Source organism: Macrobrachium rosenbergii, chromosome 41 (genome assembly GCF_040412425.1).
Source record: "Macrobrachium rosenbergii isolate ZJJX-2024 chromosome 41, ASM4041242v1, whole genome shotgun sequence".
NCBI classification, from domain to species: domain Eukaryota; kingdom Metazoa; phylum Arthropoda; class Malacostraca; order Decapoda; family Palaemonidae; genus Macrobrachium; species Macrobrachium rosenbergii.
In genome coordinates, this window is record NC_089781.1 from 11,869,134 (window position 1) to 11,887,794 (window position 18,661).

The 18,661-nt window shown below is 34.3% G+C and overlaps 1 protein-coding gene across 1 annotated transcript in view; it reads left to right on the forward strand.

Moving 5' to 3' along the window:
• The window catches only part of LOC136826835 (early endosome antigen 1-like), a 64,598-nt gene extending 46,281 nt beyond the window's left edge, over positions 1-18,317 (forward strand). Inside the window, exons 7-12 of the mRNA XM_067084315.1 lie at positions 243-406; positions 627-829; positions 4,260-4,493; positions 6,277-6,519; positions 7,100-7,332; positions 13,205-18,317. Of these exons, the coding sequence (XP_066940416.1) occupies positions 243-406; positions 627-829; positions 4,260-4,493; positions 6,277-6,519; positions 7,100-7,332; positions 13,205-13,298 (1,171 nt within the window). The 3' untranslated portion in view covers positions 13,299-18,317. The remainder of the gene's footprint in view (positions 1-242; positions 407-626; positions 830-4,259; positions 4,494-6,276; positions 6,520-7,099; positions 7,333-13,204) is intronic.
• Positions 18,318-18,661: the final 344 nt, after the last annotated feature.

The following is an 18,661-nucleotide window of genomic DNA, read 5'->3' on the forward strand; positions in this document are numbered from 1 at the left end:
TTGCATGATGATTCTCTAGAGGATCCAACACATGCATTGTAACAAGAATTATTTTACCTTTCTTGCTTTTTTGTTTTGCTGTCTTTTCTGTTCTTGTAAGATAAAATTTGTGTAAAAATCTGCTGGAATTAAGGTTGCCATATGACATGACTCCATTTTCATTTCTGTACATGTTTAAGCATGGCATATCACAGTCATTGGTGTAAGGACTGGTGTGGTTTAGTATAATTTTCCATTTATAGATGCATTGAATTAGAAGGGCGTTGTGAATCGTTAGAAGGTCAAGTTGGAAGTCTGGAAACAGAAGTAGAAGAAGTGCGAGCCGCTCTTAATTCTTCACGCCAAGAAGCCCAGGAGCATCACCAAAATACTTTGATGTTACAGAAAGAAATTGGAAGATTACAGGGTAAGTTATGAAAGTCGGTTATCTTTGGTCATTTCAAGAGCTATTGCGTTTGAGTTTTCTTGTTACTTTGATCTTACAGAAATTCCTTTTACCAGTGCCAGTAGTTTTTATAACTATTGATGTTTATTTCAACATTGTAGTATTGTAAAGATGCATTTTTAATTAGTTAGTCATCACATAGCATGAAGTTTTTGCATAACTGATGATTTATGTTGATCAGAATTAACGAAGACTGCAGACACCTTAAGATCAGAAGTTAGCAAGTGTGAAAAGAAGTTGAATGAAAAGGAAATTAGAATAAAGGAACTGGAAACCGAACTTCAGACACTGGATGGGCAGTTCCAGGAAAATCAGACTTCTACTGAAGCTTTGAAGTGCAAGTTTGAACAACAACAGTCAGAGGCTTTGCAACTGAAGAATCAGGTTTGTAATATAGGTGTTGTTAACAAAAATTTAGATTTCCATTCATAGTAATACTTGTACTTAACCTAATATCAACTTACATAACATTAAGCTTTTTTGATGGATAAAGTTATCTTTTGATGAAATAGTTGAGATTTTCATATATTTTGAGGAAGTAAATTCTAAAGAATGACATTAGCACAGACATAAGTTATGATACATTTTCTCTGAGTGATAGAGCATCCACAAAATTGAAAGAAGTAAAAGATTACAAGTATTTTGTTATATGAAGTAACTTGATACAGTAAACACCCCGTATTCGCAGACTCACCTATTCACGGATTTCTCTATAGAATGTATATATGTATTATTCGCTGAAAATTCGCCCATTCACAGTATTTTTCACTGAGAAATATTCACTAATTACTGTATTTTCATCTCATTTTCATGACTAAATGCACTTTTTGTGATAAAACTATTAAAATACTCAGGCAATGCTCGACTTACGATAATTCACCTTATGATAATTCAGTTTTCTAATGGGGTAAACAATTAATACCGATACGACAATATTTTTATAAAATATTTTTAAATTTCACGCGGGTGCAGGCAGCAGTGTAATCAGGCAGTGAGAGAGACCAAATTACAATAGACAACTTTTTCTCCATCTCTTTATCCCATCTAGTTAAAAAAGTAACAGAGAATGATAAAAGTATTGTTAGGAACGTTATAGTCTTGCGTAAATGTGTACAGCCATAAACAACCGACCGAGAAATTGTTGTTGTGCATATCACTGAATCGGATAACAACAGCCGTTTACTGGTATTTCAACCAACGTACGGTAATACACAATTACCCTAGGTTATAGCACAAATGACATTAAGTAGAACAGGACTGATATATTTTTACATTATATACCCTTATTCGGTATGGATAAAAATCATCAAGGAAATATACTGCTAAATTTAAACTGCAAGTTGTAGCTGAAGCTGGGAAAACAATGTTCAAGCTGCTAGTGACTATAAATTATCATGCATCAGCAACATGGATGAAACTCGACCGTAATTAAAATTGGAGTGAAAGTATTTTAATCAAAAGTACTGGGCATGAAAGAACACATTACTGCTATTTTTAGGCCGATAAACAATAAATATGTAAAGCTCGTATTGTGATGAAATCAAGTGAAAATAGCGAACAGAATCTTGATTTTTCTTTACACAAAACCAACGCCCCCAAATGGCCATCGTCATCTATTAACAAAAAAAATAGCTAAATTAATTTCACAACAAGACATATTTAAGTTATATATTTCGACTTAAAAACACTTTGTACAGTGTAACGAAAAATAACCTTGCCCATATAAATAAAGTACCAGTATCTAGAGATTCATTTACGCTAACTAGAAGCAAGAAAAGCGCTCTGAACTGAGTTAAATGCAGTGAAATAAACACCACGTAAACATTTCCAAACCAAACCATTGATCGCTATGATCGCAATTTATAATACAAAAGTAGTATAAGAATATATGCAATATTATTGGATACAGTGAATTAAGGCATAACATTTTAAAAGATGCATGGAAAAGATGCATATTCGTTATGTTGATGTTTTCATAATACAACATGTGAATCTAGAGTACAGTATAATGTAGGCTACGCTACCATATATGCCTACGATATACCATAGTGTAGGCTAAACTACTTCTTGTTCGTTATTCAGTTCCCCTTTGTATTGAATTATCATAAGTCACTCTGCATGAACCTCCAGAATTAGCTGATATTAATAATCACTATACCGTGTATGTGTAGAGTATAAGTTATAATGTAGGGTAGGCTACCATACATGTATACAGGATGCTGAATACCGTAGTGTAAGCTAGGCTATATTCGAGATATGTTTCTTCCAACAAACGATGGGTTTTTGCGGAACCTAACCCCATCGTAAGTAGAATAATACCTATATAAGCATTTTTAGTGTTTTTTGTGTGGTTGAACTATCAAAATAAGCAGTTCTAAGTGTTTTTAAAAGGGTTCTAAGTATTCATGGGTTCTAGCTATTTGTAGGGGGGTGTGGTACGCATCCCCTGCGAGTATGGGGGTTTACTGTAATATAATAATACTAAAAGAGCTCCTAGTAGCATCTTGCACTATTTCTGTTTGAGAAGTTGGGATTTATTACTTCCAGGTTATTAACATAACATTATATTGATGGAATGGCCTCCCCATCCTCAGTGCATGGCCATATTGCCCAAATTTCATACATTCATTTATTCCACCATGAGAACCTATGATCTGTTGATGTGTTCATAATATTTGACCACTTGTGCTCAATAAATCCACATGAATTTGCTTGTGAAGAACCTAGGAACCAGGAACTTCAAGTTTTGTAGTTATTTCACCACCATTAACTTTAACTTCCTCAATTTTCTCAGCTCATATATAAGAATAGATCCTTCAGGTAATCCCTATGAGTCTGAAAAAGTGATATTTTGGTCTCATTAGCACTTCTGATAGTCATATACATCTGGAAGACTTGGTACCTCAAGGACCCAAAGGTTGCAGTAAAACTATATCCCCACTTTTTGGTTTCAATAAAAAAATTAAGAAATGAATTGAACCTGTGAATTTCAAATATATTTTTACAGCATCCCCGTAGAACCTGAGGTAACTGAACTATTATGTCTCCGTGCCAGCAAATCAGATCCACGTGCCATAGTTTTTGTATTTCATCTTGAAAACAAAATATATGTAAGGTCTGAATACTTTGATGCAGGAAATTTGGTGTTTTAAGGATTTGGTTTAATTCCCCAGTTTACTAAGTTGTTAAGGTGTATACCGTGTTATTTGGTATGATGACTGGAAGACTAATAACTTGATGTTGTATTTTGGCACTCACCATTCCAGTTATTATTATTTTTATCGTCATTATTATTATTAGGTAGTGTACTCAGACTACTGAGTAGTAAGAATACTTGATTCTCTCAGGGCTTATATCATTTTGATCATAATGCCTCCAAGTGCTATATAACCAGTTATGGTATAATAGGTTGAGAACTGATATACAGTACTTGGGACTATGAGTACTCTTTGTCACCAAGACCTGGATCTAAATCATATGAGATTTGACACCACCATGGCATTGTGACGTACTTTCCACATATCTTTCATCCTTTTCAGTGGGGTTATTTGAGCGCTACTGTACTGGTTAGAGTACTCTACTTCAAAATATTGTGGAATACCTATTCTTCAGGGACAATTTTGTGTATACTTAATATCAGGATTTGATTGTAAACCCTTATTAAATTCATTTAAGTATTGTATAAGTTTTTCATATATAGAAAATGGATTGTAGGTCCAACTGTGGCATTTTTGTATAATTTCACCTTTTTTCTAACTTTTTTTTCAGTGTAAAGATGTTGAGGGAAGACTTGCCAAAGCTCTACAGGATTTGAAGAATAAAAGTTGAAGAAAATATTGTTGTCAACCAAGCTTTGAAAGACTTGGAGAGCAGTAGATCTGAACTGAGTGAAAAATTACTTCAGGTTGAGGAGAAGTATAGACAAAGTACAGTTGATGTCCAGGGATTACAGGCAGAACAATTAAAGCTGGTAGCAGATAAGGAAATTCTTCAAACACAATTAAGGGAGAGCATAGCCAGAAATAATACCTTAGAAAATCACATCAAGGTATGTAATTGATAATTCTGTTATCTTTATTGGTTTTAATTTTATCATCAAGATAATTCTAAAATTATGCTCTTGGTACAAGTCCAGCTGTAGTGAATGTAACAGTTAATAAGGCACACAGAAACTGCTGGTTACAAGAAATGCATGGAACCTCATCTTTAAAAATATCTGCTCATTTGTTATAGTTTGCTATTCATTTTACATTTTTCATCATCATATTTTTTTTTACTTGATACTTTCCAATTTTATAGTGTTATCTTTTATTATATACTGACAAGTTGTTCTTGTAAACAAATTTATACTGTGTGGAAATTACCCTGTGAGCTACCTGACTGTATACAGTAGTTCAGTTAATCTCTAAGGATAAAAACATCAGGTGTTTATAATAAAAAAATGCAGCTATGCTGCTAATGTTTTCAGCACTTTATGGATTTATTTGAAAGATGCTTAAATTTTCTAGTTTAAGAAAGTAAGGTTGTTATGTACATAGAGTGGTCGGTAAAGACCTATATGTTTGCTTAATTACAGTGGAATTTAATTGTCCGTTGCACAGCCTTTCCCCTTCGTTAATGTAGCTGGCTGTCATATATCCTGTGTCTATCAATTTGCTAAAGTACTACAGGTATCCTCTTCTTACCATGTTGCAAAGATATAGTATTCATTCTTGAGTTGAGTCTTGAAAATGGTACTTTTAATATGAGAGAAATGCTTAATGTATGTGGTATGAAGTACTGTGTGCTGAATAATGTTCTTGGTGCTGTTGTTTCAGTGTCCAAGCTAAATTTGTAAGATGTTTCTTTTCACCTCTTAATTAAAAAGCTGTAACATTATGATGTGTACACCTACTTATTTGTACACCAGGGGTAGGGTTTGTAGTGTATAGGGTCAGCATTAAGATGATGAATAGTGTGTTACAGTTCAGTGTTACTGTTTCATTTCAAAATGGAACAGCTTGAAATGATATTTATGTTATAGATCAGTTATACCTCAAAGCTAACTGCACTTAGTTCAGTAGACCTATTGCCATACTCCTGGAGTGTGTTACTTCAGGACTGGACCAAATGGTAAAACCATTGTCAAAATGTTATTTTAATTGAATATTTGTAATAACAGGACTTACCTACCCATCTGCTCCATTTGTCCTTGTGGTGCAAACCTATGGGCATGGCTCTTAGTAGAGAATATAAAAATAATGTGATACATTTTCTTTTCAAAATGTCCTAAACGAGAAGCATGTTATATATACCAAATGAGTTTCAATTTAGTAGATTATGAAATTATGTACATGATAAGAAGAGGTCATTAGGGTAAAAATGCAATTGTGTTGGAGGAACATCTTTTAATTCATCAAATGAAGGGTTTCTTGGGATAGGTAAAGAAAAGTTAATTTAAAACCCACGGCAGAGCAGGGTCAGTGAAGTCAGAATGGAAATATTTCAGAATATTATAAAGTATACAGTACAGTATTGTGAGATAGGAAATAGGTGGTGACATATAAAATGACTGAATGTTGCAGTATAGGACAACACTTGGTTTAAAGCAAACACTTTGTGTATGTGATGCAGTACAAGACAACACTTGCTTAAAAGCAAACACTTTCATTTAAGACAATATATTGTAACTTGCCATACTTACGTGTAATGGAAGTGTTACTTTGGTTATAGGATTTCTTTAATCTGTGTTTATTGTGGTTTGTATCTTGAAAGGAGGTAATATAACAGACATTAAAAAGTTTAATTTATTGTTGAGTATGCCCTTTATTGAAATCTAATCATGTTTTCAGGTTGTAGATGGTGAATTAGAAGCTTCAAAGAAAGATGTTCTTCTTTCTAAGGAAAGGCTTCTGAACCTTGAATCAAGTCATCAGGCAAAGATAACCCAGTTGGAGGAGAGCATCAATCGCTCAAGGCAGGAGGTTGTCACGCTTTCAAGTCAGTTGGGTCAAGTTCAGAAGGAGAGAGTCAGTTATCAGAATCAGGCAACTGAGCTACGTGTGGCATTACAATCCACTTTGGCTCAGCTAAAGGTAAATGTGCAACAGCCAGGTTAAGAATGATGATTTATAGGTAACATCTAAACTTAACAGACTTTTGTTCTTCATAGCCACTTTATTTTTATGATCTCTTTTTTATTATGCCACCATTTTTTACACATACACATTTTTAGATAATCTCTGAAATGGAATGTTAAGTGTAAAGTACAAATTAGTTTAAGTCAGGAACTATGTTGAATTACTTTTAGCTGTGAGATATCTAGAAATTAGATAATTCCAGGGTATAATATAGGGTCGTTGTTACTTACAGACTGTATATTAACGGTACTGTACTTATCAGAAAGCCAGACTCCCAAAGTGTCTGATAAGTTGAGCTTTTACGGTTCATATTAGTACAGTTGAATTTCCATGATGGGGTTATTGAAACTCCAGTTGATTTGCTCATGGGCCATCCAAATCTTTACGTAATTCAGAGATTGCAGTGAAATAAAGTAGAGAAATTTCAGTTGTGTGAATGAAAAAATAACCTCAGAACTGGTTAATTATATCTTACTGAAAGTTCTTACAAAAGTTTAATCTGCTGTAGTTTAACTGCTTTGTTTATGTTTATTAGAATTTTGAAGCTGAGGAAGAAGCAAGAGTGGCTATCCAGACTGAAGTTGGTGTCATACCTTCTCCATCACCCCTTGATCTAACTGCCTTGACTGAGCTTATGGAAAGATCTGTTCGTCCAGTTCGATCAGAAGCACCATTAAGTAGTTTGCAGTCCTGTTTATCAAGCTTAAAAGCTGAAGTTGCGACACTTCAGTCACAGCTTCAAACTAAGGGAAAAGAGTTGGATGAAGGGTAAGTTTGATATATGAAGAAAATTTTGTGAAGTCATGTGTTGAAATCACTAGGTCAGGTAAATGTAATATTCAAATTCAGGTGAAGTTATGACTATGTTTCATGCTTCACCATAGCATAGTTAGCATCTTGGTGTTCCGGAAAGGAAGTAAGGATAGTTAATTTTCATAAAGAGCATCATCCATGTTAAACACATCAGGGGACTTTCCTGAAATTAACCATCTTTAATATACTTTACCATACACTTGGTGGAAATATTGTTGAAACAAAGATTAAAGAGTTTTTGGTGTTTTTGTTTAAATTTCAACCACACCAAGTCAGAAGCAGTGTCCATGCCAGTGATGTACATAGAGGTGGATAAAAACATGATATTGCTTTTGTCAGTGATAAAAATACAGTAGCAGTGTTTCCACAAAAGAACAATTCTGGAATTTTTCTAGCACTCAGTTTGACTCGTAGCAGACAATAACTAGTAGATACTTCATTTTGATGGTGTATAAAGACATTATATTTTAAGAATATTTGTCTGTCACAACCTCATTAATCATCTATATGCCCACATTCAAGGTCTGAATGTCCCCAGGCACAACAGTCTTTTTCCCGGTATATAGGAGGATAATAATCTCAATGCATGTGCCATGTGGAAGCACAAGTAACCTTAATCACCTCCTCACTTTTTGTAAGTTTGCTACACTGTTAACACCACTGTTTTAGGAGCAATGGTTGGTGTGGGTTGGAGGGCATGGTTCCTCCCCCCTATGCTCCTTGATTACCTCCTTTGTTATCCAGATCACAGCTGGTCCAGTGCATATGCTGTGGGGTACTCCTTATATGAAAGTGTATGGTTTGTATACTTAGGAAAAATGCAAATTACTTTTTAACCCATTCCTGTCCAATTGACGTAATATTACGCAACAACCCCCTACCCCCCTTCTTTTCTGACTGACGTAATTTTACGTAAAATTTACCGACATTTTTCGTACATCTGGTAGGGGTAAATTTTTTTTATTTTCGAACAGTTGGTGGTTTCCATAGGCTAAAGCATACCTTGGACCGTGTAACTCAGGCATCGATACGCCAGGCAAGCAGTCCGTATACTGCGCATGCACAAATCCCTGGCATAGTAAATTTCTCACAATGAAATCAGCTGATCCTACCCACGTTTCTCTCTCGTATCTTACATTTTTTTTTATAAAATGTAGGATTACATTATTGGAAACACTCTGTTTCGTATCCTCTATTTTCTATAAATTTTTTAGTTCCTCTACTGTGCATGCGCAAATCCATGGCGTAGTAAAATTCTCACAATGACATCAGCTGATCGCACCCACGCAGGCCTGGCAGGCCACACTTCTGTCAGAGACCATGCGTACGAGGTTGGGTAAACACGTGTGGCTGTTTACATACAGTGACGTCAATCGAGAACAGTTTCCAACATGCTTTTGCAAAGTTTTTACGGTAAAACTAGCGGAAAACGCGTTAGTGCATCACATAAGAGACGTCTGGATTTTAGGCAGGGCTCTGAATCTCATTTTTCATTATCATATATATCGATATTTAGAGAATTTTGTTGGCTTTCTCATAAAAAATAATTCATTCACCTAACTGTTATAGCTTTCGAGCTACGAACGATAATGTTGACAACAGTAACATTTTTTTTTCTTTTCGAACAGCTTATAACGTCAAAATGAAACTGTTGCTGTTACCAAAGCCATTGTTCTTGACTCTCACTTTATTCCTCAACCTTTCCTCTACATGTTTGTATATTTACAAAGTAATTTCTATGAAAAAATCCGAGGTAGGGCTCTTCAAAAAAAATTTCTAGCGATAATTCTCACCGTATGCCTGGCAGTGCGCTCTGTTTCTTACCCACTTTTCTATCAATTTTTCACCAACTGGACTTATTCGTTTTTCATTGTTTTATATGTCGATATTTAGAGAATTTTCTTGGCTTTCTCATGAAAAATAATTCATTCGCCTAACTGTTATAGTTTTTGAGCTACGAACAATAATGTTGACAACGGTAACTGTTGCCGTTACCAAAGCCATTTTTCTTGACTTTCCCTTTATTCTTCAACTTTTCCTCTACTTTTTTGTATATTTACAAAGTAATTTCTATGAAAAATAACCGAGATAGGGCTCTTCAAAAAAAATATTTTCTAGCGATAGTTCTCACCATAGGCCGGGCAGAGCGCTCTGTTTCTCACCCTCTTTTCTATCAATTTTTTCACCAACTGGACTTATTCGTTTTCCATTGTTTTATATGTCAATATTTAGGGAATTTTATTAGCTTTCTCATAAAAAATAATTCATTCGCCTAACTGTTATAGTTTTTGAGCTACGAACAATAATGTTGACAACGGTAACTTTTTTTTTCGTTTCGATCAATTTATAACGTCAAAATGAAACTGTTGCCGTTACCAAAGCCATTTTTCTTGACTTTCCCTTTATTCTTCAACTTTTCCTCTACTTTTTCGTATATTTACAAAGTAATTTCTATGAAAAATAACCGAGATAGGGCTCTTCAAAAAAAATATTTTATAGCGATAATTCTCACCATAGGCCGGGCAGAGCGCTCTGTTTCTCACCATCTTTTCTATCAATTCTTTCACCAACTGGACTTATTCGTTTTCCATTGTTTTATATGTCAATATTTAGGGAATTTTATTGGCTTTCTCATAAAAAATAATTCATTCGTCTGACTTTCATAGTTTTTGGGTTACGAACAAAAATATAAAAATAAGTAAAGAATTTTTTTTTTCGTTAAATAACTCACATTTTTTCGTATTTAGAGGGCTGGGACTCTTATTCTGACTATTCCACCATAAAATATAAACATTTAGAAAAAAAGGACAGCAAAATGAACATTGTTGGCATAAAATTTCTATTTTTGCTGAATTTTCGAAATAATTATTTTTTCGCACTGTCGAGCGCTCCCAGACACATCGGGGCTCATGTACCCTCAGTGATGTGATAACTATACAGATATGAAAGGGTTAAAATTTGTCACTTCCTTCATTAATTTTATACTGTAGTGTGAGCAGATGGAATGTGTTTATGTGACTAGATAGGCTGTGTTCTTGCATTTTGTAATAATTTTGTGATAATTTTATGCTTTTTGTGCACAGTACATTTGTGTAATCAGTGTGCTTCTCTGCTGTGCCCCAGGGTAAGTGTAACGGTCTTCTAGTTAAGCCAGTGTTAACAGGGACCTGCATCTCTTCTGCAGCAACTGTTGCAGACAGGTGTGTTCACCTGAATTCACCAGTAGGATGCTTGATGTTTGGTTACTGATGAGTAGAAACACTTTTCCAAGAATAGGATGTAAAAGTCATGATGGTTCAGGGCTGCTGCCAAAGGTACGTTTCTTCTGCCTTCATTGTCTGTATTTAGGATGGTAATAGAGTTGTCATCTTTCTAGTAGCAGTGAAGGAGTGCAGTTTTTAAGGAGATATCCCAGCAGCCCAGTCTAGCAATGCTAGGTCTAGTGCCTAATTTTAGAACTGTCTTGTCCTTAGTTCAGTCTGCCTGCTCTTTTCCCATACTGTCTACTGCTCATCATGATTGTGTGTCACCTGCTGTGCCTGCTGACTGGCATGCTCACTTGACTCCCACGCTGCCCACCAACCATCCTGTTTATATGCTTGTGACTGGGAAGAACATGAAGGTTGTCCATGATGTTGATCAGATTTAGCAGCAACAAAGGCACATGATTAATGTGGCCATCTCTTCCATGCCTTTGTCGGCAGTGAATATCTCCATCTGGGACCGCATGTGCCGCAGTGACTGGTCCTTCAGCAATGACTGGTCACATTATAGGCGGGATCCACAGCCAGCCACTATGTATAGAATCCCTAAGGAGAAACTTGCTTCTTCCAAGATGTCTCTGTCAAAGGTGATGTCTTCAAGCAAGTAGAGTGCCATTCAAGATGGTAGCTGTCACTGGGACCATGACTGCAACCATTAGAGCTTTTATAAGTGTTATTCATCCAGTCTTTAACATTCATGGCCATACCCACAATCATAACAGTGGCTATAAAGGACCATGACCACAGCAGAAACAGTGACTGACTGTCTTCTTGCACAGAGGAAGAGTAGCAGTAATTTCTCCCATGGCAAGGAGAGTTTCAGCTCAGGCTGTTAAATGCAAGCACCAATCTCAAAATGACTGGTCAAAAGACCACCCTCAGAAGGATGCCAGATGTACACACCTAATGAAGAATTATACTGACTACATGTATAATCACATGAGTGCCAACTCTTAGAAAGGTAGGGCCAGCAACATCTCTTCAGGTCTCTTTTGATTTTCACTGAAAGAAGCCGCTATGTAGCAGTAGGTAGAAGCTGTGACACTATGAGGGAGAGGGATTCAGCGTCAAATTCTGTTCCAGGACACTGTCACACTAGCCAAAGAGAAACAAACAGATTCTTGCTGCAAAGATGGACAGACACTCTGGCCAAGAAAAAGTTGCCACTATCCATCCCTCCTTCAATATTAATATGTCTTCCAATGATATCTCCATATCAGTAGCTACCTCACCGACATCGAGATGGGTAAAGAAGAGGCCTCCATTGTAGCCTGTGACCTTGAGAAGCCAACTAGTCTTCAACCAACCACACAGATGTGATCAAGACTTATTTGCTGCATGTCAAATATACTGAACTCAAACTGGAAGCAACCATGGCTGTGTAGGATGAGGTCTTCTTGGAAGTCCTCATTTGGGGTTGTAACATCTTTGGACTCTACAGACAGCAGAAACCCAAGAAGGATGTGACGGACACAGGAATTTGGACAGGCACCCCATGAAGTAATCCAGCCACCTGTACAGTGAACCTGCCATGTCACTGCACCAGTTGACATAATCAGTGCAAGACTGAGGAGGTGGGTAAGTGGGACAAGCTAGATATATGAGAAATCAATAACCTCTTTATGTTTTTGTGTCCATACCAGATACTGGCGAGGTTTCCTCATATCTAGGGCTGATTGTCACAGACATGTTACCTTGCTTTTACTTTGGATATGTTGAAGAAGCAGGCTTCAGCTTTGCTCACCCAGTCATCATTCAGATTTTTACTGAGGAAGATCAGCAAGATGGTTTCTCCATGTTGAATTTTTTACCTTGAGATAACTACTTTCATAGTTACGATCAAATTGAATCCAAAATCTATATTATACTGGTGAAGTTGAATTTCTTCTACCTTTTCCCCTTCACAAGATTAAATTCACATTTCAAAATCCTTTACATTAGTAATCAGTGTGCCAGACTTCATGCTAACTGCTTATATTAATTTAACATTGAACTTCTTTATACCGTATGTTACATTTCAGTTCATACATTCTTGTGTTATATATTTTTACTGAAATCATGCATTATAATTTTGGTTAGCGTAGTAGCTCATGTTCATGAGCACTGTATACCAGAGACTTGGGTGTGAAGTCCAGCTTTATCACTCCTCAAAGTGGTGCTTTTTCTTGTGACGAAAATTGATGAGCTCATTGTCCAGACAATATGAATTCAGTACAAAGTCCCCTGGTGCTACGATTGACCATATTGTAGTGTAATAAACTAGCTGCTTGCTTTAAGCAGCAAAGAAAATGTTGTAAGTCCTTTCAGCTATGTTGTACATCAAGTGATCCAAAAAACCCTGCATTTTTGAAAGCCTGTTAAGCTTCCCCCATTTGCAAGCACTTTTAGGTTATTTGCAAATTATCTTGAACTAAAAATTCCAAATTTTATTTAAGAAAAGTACTTTGATATATGCTTTGTGTTTGAGTTTATATTTTGTAGGTTATTCTTCACAGCTTTTGGTCTTATTAATGTTTTATAAGAATAGGGGAGACATTTAAACTGTGTTCTCATATTTGTTCCAGATCAGGCATAGAAGAAAAATCTGAAGCAGCTTTTCTACCCACAAATGCAGTAAGTTCCCCAGCCCCGAGCTCATCTAGTACTGAGATTGTGTAGTACCCGTGGAAGAGTCTTTGTCACATTGGTATTTGTTTAAGGAAAGTATTACCAAGGTAAAGTTGTAGAAATACAGTATTGTTAGTTGTGAAGTGGTACAGGTAGTTATGTATGCTATTTCTTGTCACATTGGTTGGAAATTTCTTGTAATGATAGCCTTTTCTTCAATAGGTAACTTACTCTTCATGTTAAATGACATGTAAATAACAGATATTTTATATAAACATATATTTACTGTATACAGAATTATATAGTATGTATAGTGTTTTGAATTTTAGGTTGTAATATAGAAGCTGATTTTAATTGGTTGATTTGATCTGGATTACAAAGTATGCAACTTATTTTTGTAGATATTTTGTTGTTAATGAAATCTGTGTTTCCTCTGTATATTAGTTGGTGAGCATGAGTGATGACCAAGAGAAAAGGTTATATAATATATCCAAGTAGATATTATGGTAGAATTTCAATCTGTGTAGAATGTTCTTTTAGTTGGAAATCTTATTCTAGATTCCATTGTATTGGTGAAATGTTGCAATACTTTTATGTAATATACTGTATATATTTTCCTGGTGAAATTGTACTAGTATCTAGAAAGTTATAATTTCCAGCAAATTGTACATTTTGTGCTGTTAGCTATTTAAAGGTTATATTTTCCCTCCATGAAGCTTGCAGGGTTTAGTGATGAGTGGGATCATATTGAAAGAGTCCCTTTGTGATAGTTCTTGTTCTCATCACTCAAGCTTCCATACTTGAATTTGATATTTTTTCAGTTGATTAGGTGTAAACTTTTGAACTGAAACCAGATTCTCAGAGTACACCAGATAAACATTAGTCCATAATTATCCTTCAAACATTTCAACCACTTGTTAGATGAGCAAAGTGTTGATGTTATCTGATACTATGGATCCACGCACAAAGTTACTAGAGAATAGTAATGTTATTTAGCAGCTGATTTTATTGAAAAGAACTTTTTATATGGATACATGCAAATTTGATAAACATCATTTTAGTATGGTTTTAATAGTTATATGTATCTTTTCTACTCTAGGTAGCTTATGCAAGGTTAAGATACTTTTTCTATCGTGCCAAGACAGATTTGTGATAGTAGACCCCCTTTTTACTGGGGACAAAACTTCCAGTGAGAAAAGGCACTGTTAAGTATGTTTTAACCACAGTATGACTGTGACCAACAGTCACAATGGTTTATAGTTAGTAGCTATGCAATGAATCACATTGAAAATTATAGTAAGATTTGCACAACAAGGAAGGGTTCTTTTTAATTCATTCTGGTATTCTGTAATTTTGAATATGAATCAGTATGCTATCGTGAGTTTTGTTAAAATCGGGAGTTTAGACTAGGTGGATTCATTGTGATGGAGCCTGACCCTTTACTCTTTGTTATGAGAAGTTATGGGAGTATTATATTGGACAATATATATTTTTCTGGCTTTATTATTCTGTTAGCTTTATGTTGCAGCTTACCAGCAAATTTTTAAATATATTGATTTTATAATTGCAAATTTTAATTCTGTCATAGCTTAAATTTCTTCTTGTATACACACTGGTAATTTCATGAGAATGACTGTACTCATATGAAAGACAGGAGGAAGCATGAATTTTTTTCATAAAAAAAGATTGCTTGGCTTATAGAGAGTTAGAAAGACAAAACATTTTAAAGACTTGAGTTAAAAACCAGTCGGTTAGCTTGTGGTTGTAAATTATGAAATCAGTTCCCTCATTGTCTGTGTGGTTGAACTTTGAGAAAGACATCAGTTTATGAGTGAGATTCTTTCACAGATAGAAATTTCAAGTAATATCTTGTTGTGCATTAGTTTTTTAAGGTTTTGGGGACTTCAGTTTCTTTTCACCTCATATTCATTATCTTAATACTTAATTATCTCAGACTATTTTAACCCGACTCCGGCAGACTATTTTAACCCGACTCCGGCAGACGCTAGAGAAATTCCCCTATGTTAAGGCCGCAGGTTTGTTAGTTATGAAAAATACAAATTGATTAAAAATATATTTTATCATCAGTCATTTAAGTTGGCATTCAGTTTTTTTTTTTTAAATAGTGGTTTAATATTATGACCCTGGAGTCCCATGTCAGGTAAGGGAAAATATGAGTTGTGCGGCTTTTCTGTATATGTTTTTTGTCTACAAAATTGCTTATCAGAGCTTCATTAGTATTGTATAAAATGAAAAAGGAAACACTTGTAATTTTTGTCTTACAATTGAATTCCTGTTAATTTTTAAAGTTTATTTTTGTTCATGAACTGTTGTGGGTTTTTTGTTGTACAGTTCAGTATAGGCAAGTAGTATGGCTTCAAATATAATTTGATACATTATTGTAGGTTTACTTGGGAGTACAGTTATTTCAAGCTGAAAGAAAGTTTATGTATTTCACAATTAGAAAGGTTAGTTACCAGTCAGTGATATGCTGAAGTAATAAGGACTGTAGGAGTTAGTTTGTGATTTATTTTGAAGATATATTCTAAATGGAGATCGGAGTCTTCAGAGTTTGTATTTTTATTAATTCCTTCCAATCCATGTAAATGGAGTTAACTCTTTTACAGCACATTGTAGAAGGTACTAGGAGTCTTTGCAGAATCATTTTTGGCTGCCAGCGGCATTGATTTTGGCCTTTTACTTATCATCTATTCCCTTTTTACCTTTTTCCTTAGCTGTCCAAATTTCTAAGTTTACCTGCTCCATTGTCAGTTCTTAATTAAAAGTGAATTCTCTGGATAAATTCTGAGAGTTAAAACTCAGAGGCTCATTAAACTACTTTCATTAAAAAAAGTTTTTGAATGTCTTGCTAAAAATATTCATATGGCCGTCTGAATTTTTAACATATTTTCTCCATGTAGTAGTAGTTTTGGAAACATTGACTTATTGCTGATATTTTACATACTGTTTTAGTAAGTAGGTTGGAAATTTAGTTCTGTTTCGAGTAATGAAGAAACTTTCAGTCTTTGTAAGTTTGTTGTAAATTGGTGATTTAAATATATTTGCTCATACCAAAGATATAATTTTAGAATGAATTATTTGAACCACATATTAAATATAGTTTTATTTTACGGTAGCACAAATTGAAAGGAAAATAAGGTGTTGATTTTCCAACATTGCAAATGGACGAAATAGGTGCTAGTGTAGGTTTTTGATATTGTATACATTTTTTGGATAGGGTAGCAAAGGACAGATAGTGTAACTAATGCTTTCAGTAGTGACTGAAAAATGAGGTGGCTATTTGCCATGCTACAATTCATGTGTTTTCTTTAAGGTTGAATCCTGGTGCATTGAGCAAATACAGGCAACTTTTATATAGCTTCCCCTTATTCTTTCTGTTTATATTTTAGGAATCTTTCCAAATATTTATTCCTCTATATTTTAAGATCTACAGCTTTATAATTATTGTATGACATTTTCCCTGGTGGAAAAGAATATTAAGGCTGCTGCAGTAGCATTTTTTTTTTTTTTTTTTTTTGCAAATGTAAAGCAACAGTACCATATCTTTTCATTGTAGTTTGTACCATATCTTTTCATTGTAGTTTTGTTAAGCACTGAATGATTAAGGGTGCTTAAATAACTTGCACTCTGATTTCAGTAGCTGATACTGGTATTTTTGATTAATGATGCACATGACTAAAATAATCCAATTTAGTTATATTTTTTTTATTGATAGTTTCAGATGCTGATATTTTAATAGTTCTGTATAGCTTTGCTAGTTGGTGAATGCTTCAGGGTCATGCAAGGAAGATCTGCTCTTTGGTAATTTGTTTTGCTCTGGACTGGAAGTATTTAGCCTTGAGTGTACATTAGCAGTATACATGTTTTAGATTTCAAGCTCCTTTTTTATTTGTTTGATTGTAAAACAGTATTTCAGATGGTTGAAATTTTAACAGATGTAATAGAGGTTTATACAAATAGGATTCATTAGCAGCATTAATGGACTTAATTTAACCCTGTTTCTGAGTATTATTTTCCAACAGACTTGAAATGCTAAATTGTTGAAAACTTCCTTTAGGTAATTGTATTTGGTTATAAACATTTTATCTTGTTATAACTTTGCTTAAATTGGTAAATTTTTCATTCACTATATTTTAAGCATATGCTAATTAGGCTTCCCCTAATTGCCATTTTAAATATTTGAAATCATATGCAGTTTTATTTTGTAACATGCCAGTTGATTGATAGACAATAATTTTGTATGCTTAAATCTTGACAATAAATACCTGCTGATCATTATCTATAGTTGATTTATTTTTGTTTTGTTTTGTTTTTCATTATTCCAAATATGTCTGATTGAAAAATTGCTGAAATACTTCATTTGAGTATACCCAGATGTTGAATGTTTTGTGTTGTTCCTATTTCTGTAGATCATTTGTTCCTTTTATATAATTTCCAAGACTTTTGTAAATTGAGGTTAAAAGTATTCAATGGGGATACTGGTTTCCTAAATTTAGTGTAATGAAAGTTAAGAGGGCACCAAGGTGTAGAAGTAAGTAAATTTATTGACAGTTGGAAGAATACACATCAACTCAGTATGGAACAGGTCACTTTGGAAATAAGGTAATTTTGCTCTCAGAGTGTAATTTGACTACTGTATTTAGTATTTAAATGATTAAGTCAGTTTGGAAAATTATCAGAAAAGTTTTGGCTTACCATATTAGAGTAACTACTTTTTCCAAGTATGTAATGTGATAGTTTCCTATGAAAAAATGAATTTCTAATAGAGGTTCAATATAGGTTAAAAAAAGACTGTGATTGAAACTGAACTTTTATGAGTTTGGAAGTACTATACCTGTACTATTGTTTAGTATTGGCTATGGATGTTGAAATTTCTGCACTTTTGTATAGGAATATTTTTCCGTTTTTGTTATCGTATCTAGTCTATTTTTGTTGTATAACCAGAAATTCTGTTCCTTGATAACATATGAGCTCCAAAGTATATATGCAAGTGTGTATGCTAACAGGTATGTACACAGAAATTTGACATATGAATAAAGCTTTAATTTTTATTTTTTTTATTTATTCTTGTTCATGTAAGAATCTTCAGGCATGTATTTGACTTATTTTCCCCAGTGGAGGCATATTCAATTGAACTTGAATGTTCTATCATCATCTGCTGTGTTCAAGAATGGACGGACTCATAAGAAATTAGAGGTATGTTTATGGGCGGCACATTTCTGCTTTACTTCTTTTAGTATAGAAAAAATTGTTTTTTAGATTTTCAGTTTTGATTATGTCATAAATATTTTTAAGTGAGGATCTTGTCAGTAGTACAGTGTTATTAGCTAAGAAAACTCTCTCCCACTATTAAATCTGTTGATATGTAGATATGATGTTTTCAGTTCTGTCAG